The 15,495-nt window shown below is 60.4% G+C and overlaps 1 protein-coding gene across 1 annotated transcript; it reads right to left on the bottom strand.

Annotated features, from left to right (window-relative positions):
* Window positions 1–327: 327 nt before the first annotated feature.
* Window positions 328–5,837, bottom strand: WIPF2 (WAS/WASL interacting protein family member 2). Its single transcript, XM_075722759.1, has 8 exons — window positions 5,775–5,837; window positions 5,095–5,227; window positions 4,826–4,945; window positions 4,617–4,619; window positions 3,676–4,335; window positions 2,035–2,244; window positions 1,791–1,892; window positions 328–870 (listed from the first exon to the last, which is right to left on the bottom strand). The coding sequence occupies exons 1-8, from the start codon at window positions 5,835–5,837 to the stop codon at window positions 830–832; spliced, it is 1,332 nt and encodes a 443-aa protein (XP_075578874.1). The 3' UTR covers window positions 328–829.
* Between the last annotated feature and the right edge of the window lie 9,658 nt (window positions 5,838–15,495).

The following is a 15,495-nucleotide window of genomic DNA, read 5'->3' as shown; positions in this document are numbered from 1 at the left end:
TGTCCTCCGGTTAAAATGCTCTCGTTTGGTAATTTAGCGTTAAAACCCGGGCTGCCACCACCGGGCGCTTCCTCGCCCCGGGTCAAAACGCAGCGGTTGCGAAAAGCCACAGGCTGTGGGGATTTTTGGGGTGCGACGCTGCCGAGTGGCAGCAGGGACGGCCCCCCCGTGGGAGCGGAGGGGGGGGCTCTCTCCCCAGCCACCCCGCAGTCCCCAGCCCCGCGCCATCGGGGTCTCCCTAAATGGTCCCTGCTCGCCCCCCTCGCTCCTCCGCTGGCTCCTGTGCAAAAAAGCAATCAGCTGCACCGGGGTAACGAGGCTCTGCCGGCCCATCCCGGCTCCCCCTCGCTCCGTGGCCGGCACAGCCGGCGATCACGCGGCGTGTCCATCTCCTGATCTACCCCAGCTCCTCTCCAAGCCCTTGCTCTGCCCCGGCCCCAAGGAATTGGGCACCGAGCCATCTCTGGTCCAACAGCCGGCCGCAGACGGCTCGGCATCCGCCCCAAGTCCCCGTGCCCGGCTCCCGGGCTGCGGCTGGATGTGTGGTCCCGGCCCGGCCTGGGATCTGCGATGAGCAAGGAGGAAAGGACCCATCCGGGCTTGCCAGCAAGGTCACCGAGTCCCAGGGGAGATGCATAGATGAGGGTGGGCTGGCAGAGAGAGCTGGGCTGGGGGTATCTGCTCGTCCTGGCGCAGGTGGGAAAACCAAAGACGCTGGGAGTTTCTCATGCAGGATCCTGGGGGGCAGGGAGGTGGGGAGGGTCCGTCTGAGGAAGGGGAAGGAGGTCCGCCTCTCTGCTCAGGAACACTCTGCCCGTGCAGCCCGCTTTCACCTGGGGATGGGGGGCAGAGGGGGAGCCCCACGTGTAGCTGCAAGACAAGAAAGCCTGTTCAAACCAGAACTCGCACAGAGATGGCCGGCATGGCGTGCCCCGCGCTGCTGGCCGGGCTGGACCGGCTACTCCCTGGCCGCCTGCACCAGTTCAGCGGATTGCTGCTCCGGAGAGCGGGATCCGACACGTCTGCTTTCCCTCCTCCACACCCCTGCGCCAGCTGCACCCCCCCCCCGTGCTCCCCACAGAGATCTGGAGCCTGGGATTTGCGACTCGAAGCAGCCGCTGCAGCACGCATGGAAAGCTCAGGGCTTTTCAAATCCACATTAAACATTCATCACTCTAAAAATAAACGAGCATCCCATTCTCCCCGGAGTCTCCTCCGGGATCCGCAGGGCTGACGCGCAGCAGCGGCGCAGCAAGGGCACTTTGTGCTGTGCCAGGTCCGAGCACCGCTGCTTAGAGCCCCGCGGTCGGGCTCGTCCTGGGATGCGCAGGGGCTCCTTACCCCCCTCAGCCCCTGCCCAACAACGTGGCTTCAGCCATGGAGCCGGCTCCTGGGGTCCTTTCGTAACCACTCCAGTGCCAAAAGGCCCTTAGCACAGGCAGGAACAAGCCCTGCGGTGTTTCTCTGCACAGGCTCACAGGCAAAAGAAGGGGCAGGCGGGATGGGACCTCCGCACAGCCCAAATCCTCGGGGTCTCCCCCCAAGTACAGAAGGCTGCCTTCGGGGCTCAGCACCCTGGGGAGCGTGTGCAGGCCCCCAGACACCGCTGCTGCACAGAAGGACGTGGATCAGGAGCCCAGGGTGGCTCACGCCAGCCCCTGCACAATCCCCTCTGAGCGGGGACAAACAGGACAGCAGGCAGCCATGGTGCTGTCACCTCCTGCCACCCTTGAGAGCGCAGGAGGGCAGCCAGGCCACGCAGGACAGCGGGACACCTCCTCCTCCCTTACCTCTGTTTGTTTTGCTAGGGTAGATTCTCTGGAAGTATTTATATTCTTCCGGAGCTGGGAAGTCTTCGACAGGATGAAAGGAGTATTTGGATTCAAAGTCATCTGCAGAGAAAGGGGAAAACGGGCAGGTCAGGGAGGGCGGCTCTGGATGAGCACAGCAAAAACCGAAGGGGCTCCAGCTCCAGTCCCCCAGGGAGAGCAGCGGCTGCTGCGAGCACAGACCCACACCCGGGGCCCCACTCACCCAGGAACGCTCTGACAGTGGAGATGGAGTCCCGGTGCCCGTTCCGCACTGGTGGGGGTGGCGGTGGCGGCCCAGCCGGTGTCCTCGTGGGCGGCGGTGGCGGCTTCCCTCGGCTTGGGTGCTCGGCAGAGCCATGCAGTCTGTAGGGGGGCGGAGGCGGGGGGGCGTCGCGGCCCCCGTTTCGCAGCATCGGTGGAGGGGGCGGTGGGGCTGCAAGGAGAGCTGGGTCAGCACCGGCACAGCCCACCGCAGCCTGCCAAGGCACGGCATCCCCAGGGCAAACCCTCCCTCCAGCAGCAGGGCCAAGGACATCCTCCGAGGTAGCTTTCCAGGACAGCTGCTGAGCCAGACTGCACCAGCGGCCAGCTACTGAGCCAGACCACGCCAGCGGCCAGCGTGGCCGGCCCAGGGACGCTCCTACGTGCACCCAGCAGAGATTTCCTGCTCGTTCCTGACATCTGCACTCCTCCTTGTCAGCTGCAGTGGAGGGGACCAGCCTGCCCGCTCCCCACCCCGGCTCACCGCCCACCCCCAGCGGGGCTGCTCTGGCCCCTGTACTCTCCCAGTGCACGGCCGGACCCAGGTCACCCTCTGCATGAGAGGGGATCCGAGGAGCAGCTACGAGCCCGCCCGTGCGAGGGTTTGAGGGCAGCGGCTCCATGTGGAGGCAAGATGCTGCCTGCCAGGGCTGGGAAACCACATCCACACTGCCACCGAGGCAGCAACAGGACCCACAGCCCCTCCGACCCACCTCTCGCCCCTACCCAGCCTCCCCACGGCTGCACAGTGGCAGTTCATGCTCCTCATTAGGCTAATTACACACAGACTAACAGAGCAGATCCCCAGCCGTAACTCAAAGGAGGGATTCTGGCAAGGCCGGAAGGACAGAGCGGCTTGGCAAGGGACCAGGCGGGAGCTGCGGTCTGGACGCGGAGCCCAGGAGCGCACAGGGCGGCGGGGGGGCACCAGGGCAAAGCCATCGCTGCTCCCGGCAGCTGGGACACGCTGATGCCCGGCTCTGGGTGCATGGGGGGAATGGCGAGCGGTTTTCACCGAGCCACCCCTTCGAAGCGTGCCTGATGCCAAAACCCCTGTGCCAGCAGCGACAGAGCCTTCATTGCCAGCTGCACTCTGAACCATGCAGCGCCAGAATCAGCCCAGAGAAGGGCAGGACGGTTCCCGAGGGCCGAGCAAGGGTGCCCGGCTGCACCGCTGAAGGAAAGACCTCTCCCTGCTCTGCTGCAGCTTTTTGTCACCGTCCTGGTGACATTTAAGGAAGCTCAGGGGAGCAGCCGCAGTGTACAGGGCTCTGGCTCCACCACGTCCTCACCTCCCATCCCAGGAGGACACACCAACCTCACGGGCAAGAGCTGCCCAGCCGCAACCCACCACCAACATCAGGCATGAAAGGAGCTGGATAAACGGAGAACAGGATGAGGGACATGTACCGAAGGCGACGGTCCAGCTACTGCCCCTGGCTCAACCCCTACAGCGACTGCCACATGCAGGAGAAGCCTTGCTGCGCTCCAGTGCCGACTCTTCCCCTAGCATCTCCTACCAGCCACCAAACACCCCACGGGCGGCCGGCCGCAGCCTGACCCACCACGGCTGCTCCCGGGTGCGAAGGAGCCGGGTTCTTACCTGCTCCCCGGCTGGGGGGGTCTCTGGCTGGCGGAGGGGGACGACTGCTCTGGAGAGACGGGGAGGCTGAAGCAGGCGGTGGCGGTGCAAGACCCCGCAAAGGGCCCGGCGTCTTCCTGTGCAAGGAGTTGTGTCTCTGCGGCAGCTCCGGGGCGGACTCGTTGATGGGGCTGGAAGGGCCATTGGGGACACCGGGGGGTTGCCGATAAGGGGGCGGCGGCGGGGCGAGAGACTGGCCCTGAGTCCCCGACCCTGTTCGGATACTGACTGGGGAGGGAGGGGGCTTGATGGGTGGCGGGGCGGGGGGTCCGTCCCTGCTCACGGGCAGTCGCTGTCCCGGGGTGGGCGGCAGGGGCTTCTCCCGGTTGTAGGAAGAGACCTTGGCGCCGTGCGCTGGAGGTGGGGCGGGAGGTGCGGTGGCACGGCGTCCCGGTGGGGGAGGCGGCGGGGCGGACGAGCTGTGCTTCATGCCGGTGCTGCTGGCGGTGTTGGGCCGGGAGAGGTCCGGCAGGGAGGGCCTCTGCGTGCGCGGCAGCTCGGGGGGAGAGGCCCGGCTGTTGTCAGCGTCATCCTGAGGTCGGCTGTTGCTGGCCAGCACTGGGGGCCTGGGAGCAGCTGCTCTGGAGCCGGGGACTTGCAGGGTTTGCTTACTGGAGCTGTCTGCGGTGAAGGAAAGCAGAGTGACCGGCAAGGCACGGCATGGGCCGGGAGTCAGCGAGAGCGACGTGCGGCGCTTTGTCCCCGAGCCTGCGCGGGGCAGCCTGCCCGCTCGGCCAAGGAGGGCCAGACCGCGGGGAACACTGTCTGGCACAGGCAGGGAGCTGGCACTGCGCTCAGCCACACACGGCTCCTCTCTCACCACTGCTATTCGCTCTCTGGCTTGCTGGAAGGCAGGTTGCCACAGAAAATAGCAGAGAGAAACATTCAGCAACACACACGACTCTCTGGCCCCCCAAGGTTTGTGTTGTGTGACACGGTGGCATGGAGAGAAGGCAGCTTGCCTGCGGCCACACATGGGGTGTTGATTTGGGGTCCCTGCCTCTAACCAGCTGAAATCCCCAGGCAAAACACGGCAAGATCCTCGACCCCCTCCAGCTCAGGGACCTCCCCAGGGAACCCCCACGCTAAACCACCGTCAGACGGCCATTACCTGAGCTGTCCTTTCCTCCCACGGGTCTGAGCTTGGGCACACCGCCTTGGAAGAGGCCGCCCTTCGGCTGGATCGCAGCTGAGCTAGAGCCGTAGCTGCCGCCGCCACTGCCCTTGGGCTCTGAAAGGAGGCAGAGGTTAAGCCTGGTATTATCAGCTCCTCCAACGAGGAAACAAGAAAGGTGAGAGCCCAGAAGCCGTTCTGAAGGGCACAGCAGGACCCAGCATGGGGCTGAGCACCTCCTGGGGACAGGCCAGGCAGGTACTCACTCTCTAGGATCGGTGCACTCCGGTCATTGATTTGTGTCACTTTCTTTAGCTTGGTCCCTTTACAGATGTCCTGCAGCAGGGCCCCACGGCCCCGCTGCTCCTCTCGGCTCAGTTTCGGTGGCTCTGTGTTCGCCTGGAGACAAGAAGCAGCTCAGCAGGAGCTCACCTGTGCAGACGGATACCCCGACACACAGAGCAGGCGCAGCCCGACTCCACCTTCCTGATTCTCCTCCGCTGAGCCCAGAGGCACCCCCACCCCCTGCCAGCAAAGAGCTTTCTCCAGAGGCTTTCTTCCAGATGGAGTGACGGGGCTGCCCCAGGTTATCCTGCCATCCCACAGGGTAAGGCTGAGACCCCGTCCTACCCAGACCCAAGGCGCAGCTCAGTTACAGCCACGTGCAAGATCCCCTGCTCTCCCCCCGAGCCATGGTGGAGCAGAAGACACTAATGCAAAAACAAACAAACAAACAAACAAACCCCACATGCAGCCCCTTCCATGAGCAGACTCTGCTGCAAGGGAAACTGAGGCACGGCCCATGGGTCACCCGAAGCTCTCGTAGGCTGCACTCAAGGAGGTCCAGAGACAACAGGGGGGTCCCTGGCAAGTAGCAGCACATAGATACAGGCCACATCCCCGCCCTACAACCAGCCTGGCCACCGGGCAGCGAGAAGACCCCTACCTGACTGAAGGTGGGAGGCGGCGGGGGGCCCGGCGGCGGCGGCGGGGGAGGAGGGATCGGCATCCTGGCCCGGCTCCCGGTGGCTCCAGCTGCTCAGTGCTGGGGGCAAGCCTGGTCACTCATGCCTGCGGGAAGGGAGGAAGCGGTCAGGGACTGGAGGGGAAAGCTGGCGAGCCAGCCACAGAGAAACATGGCCCCGGGGTTAGTGTGCTAGGGCCCTGTGCCTGGAGCTCCCCACGCGGCGCAGAGGCTGGAGCTGCCCTCTCCCGGCTGGCTCAAAAGGGCCGCCACGTTCTCCCAACGCGCTGGAGCAGCAGGTCCCAGTGGTGGGAGCCAGCGTGACCCCCCACCCCGCCCCAAATCGCCACAGCCCCCATGCCAGCGCAGAGCCCGCAGCTGAAACCCAGGACATATTTCACGCGACTGCCTCACTCAGCAGAGAAAACCCGGCCAAGCTAATCCTGTGCCATCAATCCAGCTCCTTTATCTGCAGCCGGAGGCTGCTCACGTGGAAGTGCGACAGGAGCCCAAAGCCTTCAGCTTGTCAGCAGGCACCGCGGCCAGCCCTGGCACATGTCCCCAGCAGGCCCCTCCAGCCACGAACGCCGTTAAATCTGCCAGACAGATCACCGAGCAGAAGGCAGACGAAGCGGCACGGTGCTGTCCTGTAGCTCGCACAAGGAGAGACGCTCCCGTCCCCAAACAGCCCTGACAGATAAGGCAAATTTTCCAAACCACTCGGATCCTACTTCGATAACCTCCCAACACTCTGAAGGCTGTCTGCGCCGCGCTCTGTTTCCACAACTCCAAAGCCCCCCCCCGGAAGCTGTCCAAGCAGGCAGCGGAACAAACTTTCCCAACATCGATCCGATTACATTTCAATCCATCCCATCACAAGCCCAAAATGAATTCATCCCGCACTGTGGCTTACCCAGAACAGCTCCCAGCCTGCGCAGCGCTTTGCCGGTGGGGCTCCGCAGAGCCCGGCAGCTCTGGTTGCCACCAGAGAATGAGCACGGAGGAAGCGAGGACAGGAAAAGGAGCCTGAATCACTGGGAGATCACAGGACGAGCCCCTGGCAAGCTCGTGCCTCTGACAGCAGCACGCAGGTAGGGCCGTCCCAGCAGCACCGGCTCAGGGAATAGGAATGTGATGACTGGAGGCCTCACTCACCACCCCAGGAGTTTCGGGCGCTCAAGGCAGACCGAGAGTCAGGGGATAAATGCCCCTCTGTGGACTGCAGATGTCTTTCCCCCAGGAAAACCTGTTCCTTAACCATCAAAGGGGACCACAATGCCAATGGCAGGTAAGAACAGGACAGTTTCACACCTGAAGCTTCCGACTTCTGATCCCTGACCTCCAGGGCAAGCAACTAGAGAGGTCAGATATATCCACGACAGTGAAAGTTTCTTTATGACCCAGGCACTGAAACCCAGGTGCCCACAACCCTTGAAACGGTTTGTATCAGGTATTAAAATCCAGATCCCTTCTGAGACTCACCTTCAACCAGATAAACTACAACTTACTGATGCCACAGTACACGGAGGCCAGGATAAGGACCAGGTCCATCCTCACGTGTCAGACATTACCACTCCCTGCCACAGCAGAGGTCTGAGAACAGGAAAAACAGACCAGCAGCATCGCTGCGATGCCAGAGGCTCCCCTGCCCTCAAGCAAACCACCAGCTCTCTGCGGTTCAGGAAAAGAAATAAATAAATCACCTTGTAATTAAAAGCAGCTCTTCTACCGAGTGAGAAACTTCCCAACTACAGACGCCCTCATTGGGAAGATGTTCCTCCCTCTATCTTCTGGTGTTTTCTAAGTCACTCGAGAGCTCAAGTTCTCCGGTGGCACCTGCCACACCTCTGTGGAGCCGGGGAACAGCGCAGGCTCAAACCCATCGTGACTCAGTGGGTCCTCATCCACCTCACCCCTGCCTCTCGGAAATGCACCTTCCCGACACGCACGGTGCTGCTTTGCTCCGGACCGAGCTGGAAGCCTTGCAGAGAAGAGCCAACATTCGGCGATTTCTCCTTCAGCCCTTTGTGTCACCAACTCCACCATGCCGGCATGCTCCGCAGACTGGAACGAAGCCTGGCAAGCCCATTCAGCCTGTACCTTTCCCACCGAAGCAAGATCAGAGACGGCTCATAACGTGCTCGTCTGGGATCTGCCGGCGCTGCCAGGACGTGTTGCAACAGGAGCACTTTTCCCCATGCTCCTTCCCACCTTGCAGGGCCGGGACGGCACAAGCTGCTGCCAGGGCAGAGTGTGACGTCGGGGGGATGGCGTGACGGCGTTGTGGCACGAGCAGCGGGAGGGGACAGGCAGGAGAGCCCCGGCCTTGTTTGAACACCAGCAGCTGGAGGTAATTAGCAGAGATACAGCTGAGAAACGTGCCAGGTAATGAGACTCCTGACTCGGTCTCATGTGTCACAGGCCTGAGCCAGCACAGGAGCGGTGCCAGCGCTGCGGGCTGTCACCTCCGCTCCCAACCCACGGGAACAGAAACACCCACATCACCCCCCTGTTACGCTCCTGTTCCAGCCGGTTACTCACGGGGTGACATTTCCCACCCAGCTCTGCACCCTCAGAGGCAACTAGGGTCACAGAAGCCCCTTCAGATACTCCTGCGATAGGGACGCACCGCCTCGCCATACACGGATGAACGGACAGGGGGTTCTCAGCTGTCAGAAAACAAGTCAGTGTGACATCTGCAAGGGAAGCACGCTGCTCGGGTCCCCCCATTTGCCCTGCCACCCCCCACGTAAGCCCTACGTCAGGCGGAGCAGTTAGGGACAATCCCACAGCAATATTACCTCCTATAAGCACAGCCAGGAAGGAGAGGGGTATTTCTACAAAGAAAACCATGAGTCATTATCTCCCCATATCTAACATGCCCTTAAAACTAGTGCTGCACCGAAACCTGCATTCAGATAAAAGCTCTGACCTAGAAGAGCGAGAGAGGAGGGGAGAGAAGAGTTTAAGCTAAAGCAGCTTGAGGATAAACTGGAACTGAATTCCCGAGAAACAGGTCATTTTGTTTCAGCACACGGCCCCGTTCAGGTTGTGGATTAGCAGCAAAGGTCACATTGAAAAACCAAAATCAAGAGGCACCGAACTCAGCACATGGCGGCTGCTGATTATTTCATACCACGAGAAAAGCTGAGACTTCTGGGTGGGAACACTGGAGTGATCTGTGTCTGTCTTTAAAATAAAGCCTAGATCTTTAATGTTCGTGAAGACAGACACAGCTGATAAAGATTAGGGAGACACAAGCTAAATGCTCCAGGGGAAAAAAAAAAAGGGGGGGGGTTCTCCCAGCACTGCTTACCACCCCTTAATGTCTGGCATATGCCTTACAGAAAGCATGCCCTTTGAAACAATGCCGCTCCGACAGCCGCCTTCTCTGCGTTTCTTCTCCTTTGTTCTTCGTTACCAGGGATCCTTTCACCAAGCCAGATCTGAGCCTTTGAGAGCTCCATATGCTGCGGTGGCAGCTCACAGCGCTTGCAGGGAAAGTGGTTTGAAAGACCTGAATCGGGGCAGCAAGAGAGACACCCGCTAGATCAAAGCGCAGAGGAGAGCTCATCTTCGGTTAAGCCAGGAGGGGCAGGTTTGCACGTTAGCTTTCCTTTTAAAATAAAAAAAAACCAAAAACCAAGAAAGCCGTGAGAAAACTGGGAGGAAGACAATGTGTGAAAAGCTATCACTTTGGAGGAGAGAGAGAAGAGAGTTCACTGAAATCGAGGTGACCCTGCAGAAAGCTGCTTCCAGCAGCCGCGCTGGACCCCACCATCACCGCCGCACCCCTCACCCCATGGCAGCACTGACTTCGGGGCAGTCCTGCAGCGTTCCGAATCAGCACTCTCCTGCCAACCCTGCGTTCAAAACACTATTAAAACCCAGAACGTTACATTCAGCAGCCCCCCCTTTCCCATAAAACCGCTGAATTAGCCAGATCTGGCCTGGACAGGACTACACGCCACGTTTGTCAGGCATTTTTCAAGTCCCCATTTGCCATGAAGGGAAATTAAATGCCTTCTTCAGCAAGCGGCCCTGGATTCTGCTCATCCCTTGGGGGGGTTTGCTTTTTTAGCAGGACAGGCAGCAGTGACCTTCAGACGCCATAAGCGCGTTTCCTCGCTTTTCAGGGGGATTTGGGCGCCACGGTGGATTTGTATTTCACAGCTACGCTCGCTGCGGCGGCGAGCCTGCATTTGCAAACCCGAGATGAAGCACTTCATCCTCAGGGAGGCAGCGGCTTTGAACTGCAGATCAAGAGGAATTTCCAGCCCTCTGATGTCGGCTGCAGAATGCGGCTGCACCGGTTTGGGGACGACTTCCAAGGCTGGACCTCTCAAACACCTCCCTCCCGCCCCCGCCTCGCAGGGCGCCTTTATCTTCCGCCTCTTCCCATCCAAACCCTCAGTTCCTCGTTACCCTGAGCGCAGCCCTTCCAAATTCAGAGCCTGTCCTCCGAAGCCTGACATTTCTGCCCATTCCTGAGGAGCGAGGGCTTCGGCAGCACTGAGGATGTGACATAAATAATTTATCCTGAAAGACAGCCATCCCAGGATTTAAGGTCATCCAGGCTTTTAAAATCGTATCAGCATGCTTTAAGAGAGCGAGCTGCCATCTCGATTTGGAGCGTCTCAAAGAGCCGGTGCATCTCTGCGTGCAGACAGACAGACACACTCCAGCCCCGCGGGACTCAGATGTTCACTGTGAATTATTAACAACCCACGGTCACTGACAATGCATTTTTAACAAAACCCTGAACACAAAAGTTTCTAACGCCTCGGGGCCGAATTCCACAGCCCTCCGTGGAGCCACAGCTTCCCCATCCCCGACCACTTGGTTCGCTTGGCAGAGGAAACCTTTAATCAGGAGCAAGGAATCGTGTCCTGACATTAGGGGCTGCAGCAAAGCGAAGAGCAGGAAAAGCCCGTCCCGGGAGGGCCCGCAGACTTCCCTGCCTCTCCCCGTACCATGTGCCAGGCGAGAAGGGAAAGGAAGCCAGGGAGGAAGAGGTGGCACACGAGGGGACGGGGCAGGAACCGCTCTGAACCACCGCTCTCTCCGACGGACATCTCCGATTGTTCCAGCGGGAGGAAGCAGCGGGAGACGCAGGGACTTCCCGACTGCTTCGACGGTGACCCACAGCTGGGAATAACGTGCTGCACTGCCCACGCCTCACAGAGAACAATACGCCACTGAATGGAAAGCAGCTCCAGAGCCTGGTGGTGTTAGTGTTCCGATAAAAACACCTTTTTATCAGCTGCCAACAAGGCACCGTCCCCTTTACCGCGTGCTCCAACACTGTCCGCGCATTTAGAGCGAACGAAGCCTGCATGCTGGAGCCGACAGAGCTGGGAGCTCCTCAAGGTGCAAGGGGAGCAAAGAACATTTTGGTGGCCTCAGGCTGCTCCAAGCAGGACCAGGAGCAGAGAAGGGCTCTGGCCACCGCCGAGAGCCTTTTAAAGCCCCCCAGCAGTGCCGGGGCCCGCTCACGCTGGGCTGGTTGAGAGGCAGGCGCTAACGAGCCACGTCTAAGGCTCTCAGCACAGCAAACCCAGTGCAGCGTCAGTTTTTGGTCTCTGCCAGGCTGCGGCTGACACGCTACCAGCAAGGAACACCGAACAAACCCGCGGCTCTTCCGAACCGTCACTCAAAACCGACAGGATGCAAAGTTATCTGTAAAACAGCACCAGATGCTCCACAGCACAGAGCTTACAGCGCTGGCGGCCTTACAAGGGAGCAGGCAACCAGTCTCCAGCTCCAGCCTGCCACCCTGAGTTGACGCCGTCAGCTGCCGCAGCGTCTGCCGACGCAGGTCTGCGTCACGAGGCAGGGACAGCAAAACGCCCAGGTGAAACCCTCTGCCAAAAAAAGCACATTCATTGGAGGGGGCCCTCACCGAAGGCCACGCTTTCAAACCAAACCCCTGCGCCGAGCTCTTCTCCCAGGCTCACCCCAGTAACCGAGCGGCTGGCAACGAGCCAACCCACCCTCTCGGCAGAAGCGATGCCAGGTCAGCGCTGAAGGTCTGACATTTCTGGGTCTTCCTCCTTTACCCTTCAGGAGCGGCAGCCCTGCCCCGGCACGTGGGCCCAACAGGCAGCGTCTCCGTAAGAGGTCACTGCGCCAGGAGAGCAAACGGGCTGTGCTGGTGTTTTAGAGAAAAGCCAGTGGTCTGCCCAATCCCCCGGCCCCCACCCAGAGAGTTTGGTTACAACCATGAAAAAAAAAAAAAAAAAAGTTCTACTGAAAACCCATGAGCTACACACACACTGCCTGAAGGTCTGCTGTTCTCAGGAGCCTGGATGGAGAATAACTGTGCCTTTAAAATACCGCAGGACCGGCTCCAGCTTAAACCCCTGTACCAGTCTCCTCCTGTGTTTAAGCAGAGTGCTTAAACACACCGGAGACCCCACAGTGCCCCTACAGCGGCTGCCCTCCTGCTCCGCCTGCAGCCCTCCGGCCCCTTCGCTCAGCAAGGCAGCACCCAGGGCTGGGTTGGCCTCCGCTGCTCTGGCCAGAAGCCTCCAGGACAGACAGCCGCCCCGTGCCCCCTGCCGGGGTCTCTCCCACCTCCTGCCAGGCATCCGTGACTCTCCCTCCCTCTTCCTCTGCTGACGGGGCTTTCGGGGAGGCTGAGGACAGAGACCTCCAGCTCTGGTCCCTTTTGCCACCCCTCTCCTGTAGGCCAGAGGCGCTGGGGCTCTGCCTCTCACCAGCCTCCCATGTCGACTCTTTTGCAAGAGCTGTTCTGAGCCCAGCTGTGGGAAGCAACCCTGAAGGAGACAAGCAGAGCTGGGCTGGAGCACAAGCTCTCCTGCTGTTCCACAAAACCCAGCCAAGTATTCTCAGGGTTTTCCTAGGCAAAGGCCAAGCAGAGATGCACCAATTCGCAATCCAGAATACACAGGGCAAGTAACCGAGGCAGAGTGCAAGTCACTGGGCGCTGTTGGGAGGTGCCTGCTGGAAGGGCACAGTCCCTGCCGCAGAATAGTCACCCTGAACCACCCCAAAGCCACAACGGCCTCGCAGAAAGGAAGGAGATGCTCGGAAAACCATCGCTGACTGCTCCTAAAAAAGAAATACATCTTTCCTCTAACCAGGTTTGCATTCAGAGTCATTAGGAGAAAGCTACCACAGAGTACCCAGCACTTAAGTGTTATTTTATGACACACATACACACTTGATGTTTGTGCAAGACCCTAAAGCTACAGAAACCTTAGAAACGGGGCTGATCCATGCCACAGGATCAATAGGACAGCTTACGGTGAGCGGAGCCCTTGCTGGGGCAGGAGGCTGAAGGTGGCAAGGGCCTGGCCCCACCAGCCGTCGCTGCGACAGCCGCAGCTGTGGGAGGTGTAAGCGCGAAGGAAGCGCCTGTGTCAATGCCAAGGAGAAACCAAGCCAAGCCCCGTCAGAGCAAGTTCTCCGCACAGCCAGATCCACACTCGGCTGCTTTTCAGGTTGGTAGGTGCCAAGAACACGCTGCAAATTTACAGCCAGCGCAGAGGGAGAGGAGGGCTTGCTTCGAGACATGGTCTAGTAACGAACGGGGTGTGACAGACAGAGAGACTCAGCGATGGGGTCAGACGGTCCTTGCAGATGCAGCCCCGTCACTCCCAGCTCCTCGGTAAGGTCACGAGCACCCCCGGGTCACCAACCTAGACTCCAGCCGAGGTGAGGGAAGATTTAAGCCCCACACCTCCAGGAGGAAACACTGCTGGCCACACAGGGAAGGTGCCTGGCTGCTTTGGCGAAAGCAGAGACAGGCCCTGGGTGCAAGCGAGCGCAGCGTGCGTCGCTGCGGGAGCACCACGGCAGCAGGTCAGACCTGACAAGGACACTTGAGCGCAGCAGCACCAAATCCCAGCATGCAGCATCCCAGGGCACGGGGCCCAGCACGACGCCCACGTCTCCCCACGGCCCAGACTGCCCGGGGCCCACGCTGCGAGCGAGCCCTGCCAAACAGCAACTCACCTCACCTGCTCCCGCTGGAAAGGGGAAAGCGGAGCTCCTTCCAAACCCACCCGGCAGCTTCACAGCTTCTCCCCTTTCCCCCCCTGAAGCATCCCTCCGGAGCTGCCTCCGCCCCGGGGCTGCAGGAGGGAACGCCGGCTCCCAGGGCACAGGGCTGCCACGGCTCCGGCTGGTGCAGCCAGTCCTGCCGAGCAGCAGGAATTTCTACAGCTGTGGTATATTGCATGTGGGAGACACCAGAGGAAGGAAGGGGAATGGGGATGGGCCAAAGGAAACAGAGACATCCGAGCCCCAGCACCACGCTGGTGCATGGAGCTCCACGGCCTTTGTGCTGCAAGAGACCCCGCAGCAGGTTTCGGCTCCCAGTACCGCAGCCCCCCCCCCCCCCCCCCCCCCCCCCCCCGAGGCCGGTGCTGAAGAAGCTGGCTCAGATCTGGAAAAGACTATTTAATTTTTGAACCAACCTCATAACATCAGGGCAAGGAACAAGCCCTGGGAGCTGTGCTCATTCCAGAGCTGCCCTGGCAAAGCCAGCAGGAGAAACCCAACACGCTCAGCCCCTCGTTACGAGGGCACTTTCCCCCCACTCCCTCCTCCCACCTTTGCTTCCAAGCAGAAAGCTACTTCTTTGGCAGAGCAAATCTGCCTTCCTTCCAAGCAGCCAGATGTAAGTAAGTAGGTCAGACAAGGACCAGAGCACCTCGACAACAGCACTTTAAAGCAAAGCAAAGCGGGATGCGAGCCCTGACCTGGAACATGCCCCGTCACCTTGGCGCTGACAGAGGGGGGGGGCCGGCATGCGTCACGTCGGAGGTAACGTGTTCAGCAGGAGCAGAAAATCCAACAGCAGCAGAGTGACACCCTGCGCGGTGACTTTCACATCAGGGTCTAATGCCCTGCGGCTGCAGCAGCCAAAAGCTTTGCAGCCTCGCACGTCTGCGGCACCAGCCGGCCTGACACGGTGCGGAACCGCAGACCTACTTTTAGTGGCAAATGCTAGCTCAAACAGACCTAATTCACTGGGAAGGGAGGCAGAGGGGCGGGCAGCAGCAGTAAAGGTGGCACCGGTCAGCCATACTCCCCTCTGTGCCATGCTCAGGTCTCAGCACCGGGCATGACACACGCTTTAGATAGCACCGGCCTGGCAGGCCGTGGCCAACAGCTCCCGTTTGTTCATGGTGGGATGAAGCCAAGCCCTCCCTCACCCCCCACGGCACAAAGAGGGGTCTGTGCTCCCGGCCCCGGAGCAGCCATGGGAAAACAGGCTCTGCCTTTGCATTCCAGCAACACAGCACGGCTGCAAGCGGCAAAGCCGCCGTGCCGCTGCCTGGCAGCCCCCACCGGTGGGGAGCATGGCTGCTGTCACATGAGGTGCAAAGAGGGGACGTCTCCCCGGGGGTCTTGACTGAAGCAGCGGTGCCAAAACACCTTGGGGACACAACACACTCAATAAGCAGAGACAGGTAGGAATGAAGGCAGGCAGCCAAGCTGTGAAAAGCAGAGGATGTGCTCGCCAGGTAGCTTTGCCCCGGCGAGCACGTCCGAGCCGCAGCCGGGTGGATTCACACCTCATCTGCAAACCGAGCCGACTCCTTCGGCAGTGGAGACGGGAGTCAGGTCAGATTAGATCCTCTCTGCCAGCCGTCAGCAGGGCAGCGACACTCCAGACCAGAGATCAGGCCAGGCCAGAGCAACCCAGGCGTACACCCATCTGCAGCCAAGT

Source organism: Pelecanus crispus, chromosome 18 (genome assembly GCF_030463565.1).
Source record: "Pelecanus crispus isolate bPelCri1 chromosome 18, bPelCri1.pri, whole genome shotgun sequence".
Taxonomy (NCBI): domain Eukaryota; kingdom Metazoa; phylum Chordata; class Aves; order Pelecaniformes; family Pelecanidae; genus Pelecanus; species Pelecanus crispus.
The sequence above is the reverse complement of the archived record's forward strand: the minus strand, read 5'-3'. Positions and strand labels throughout refer to the sequence as shown.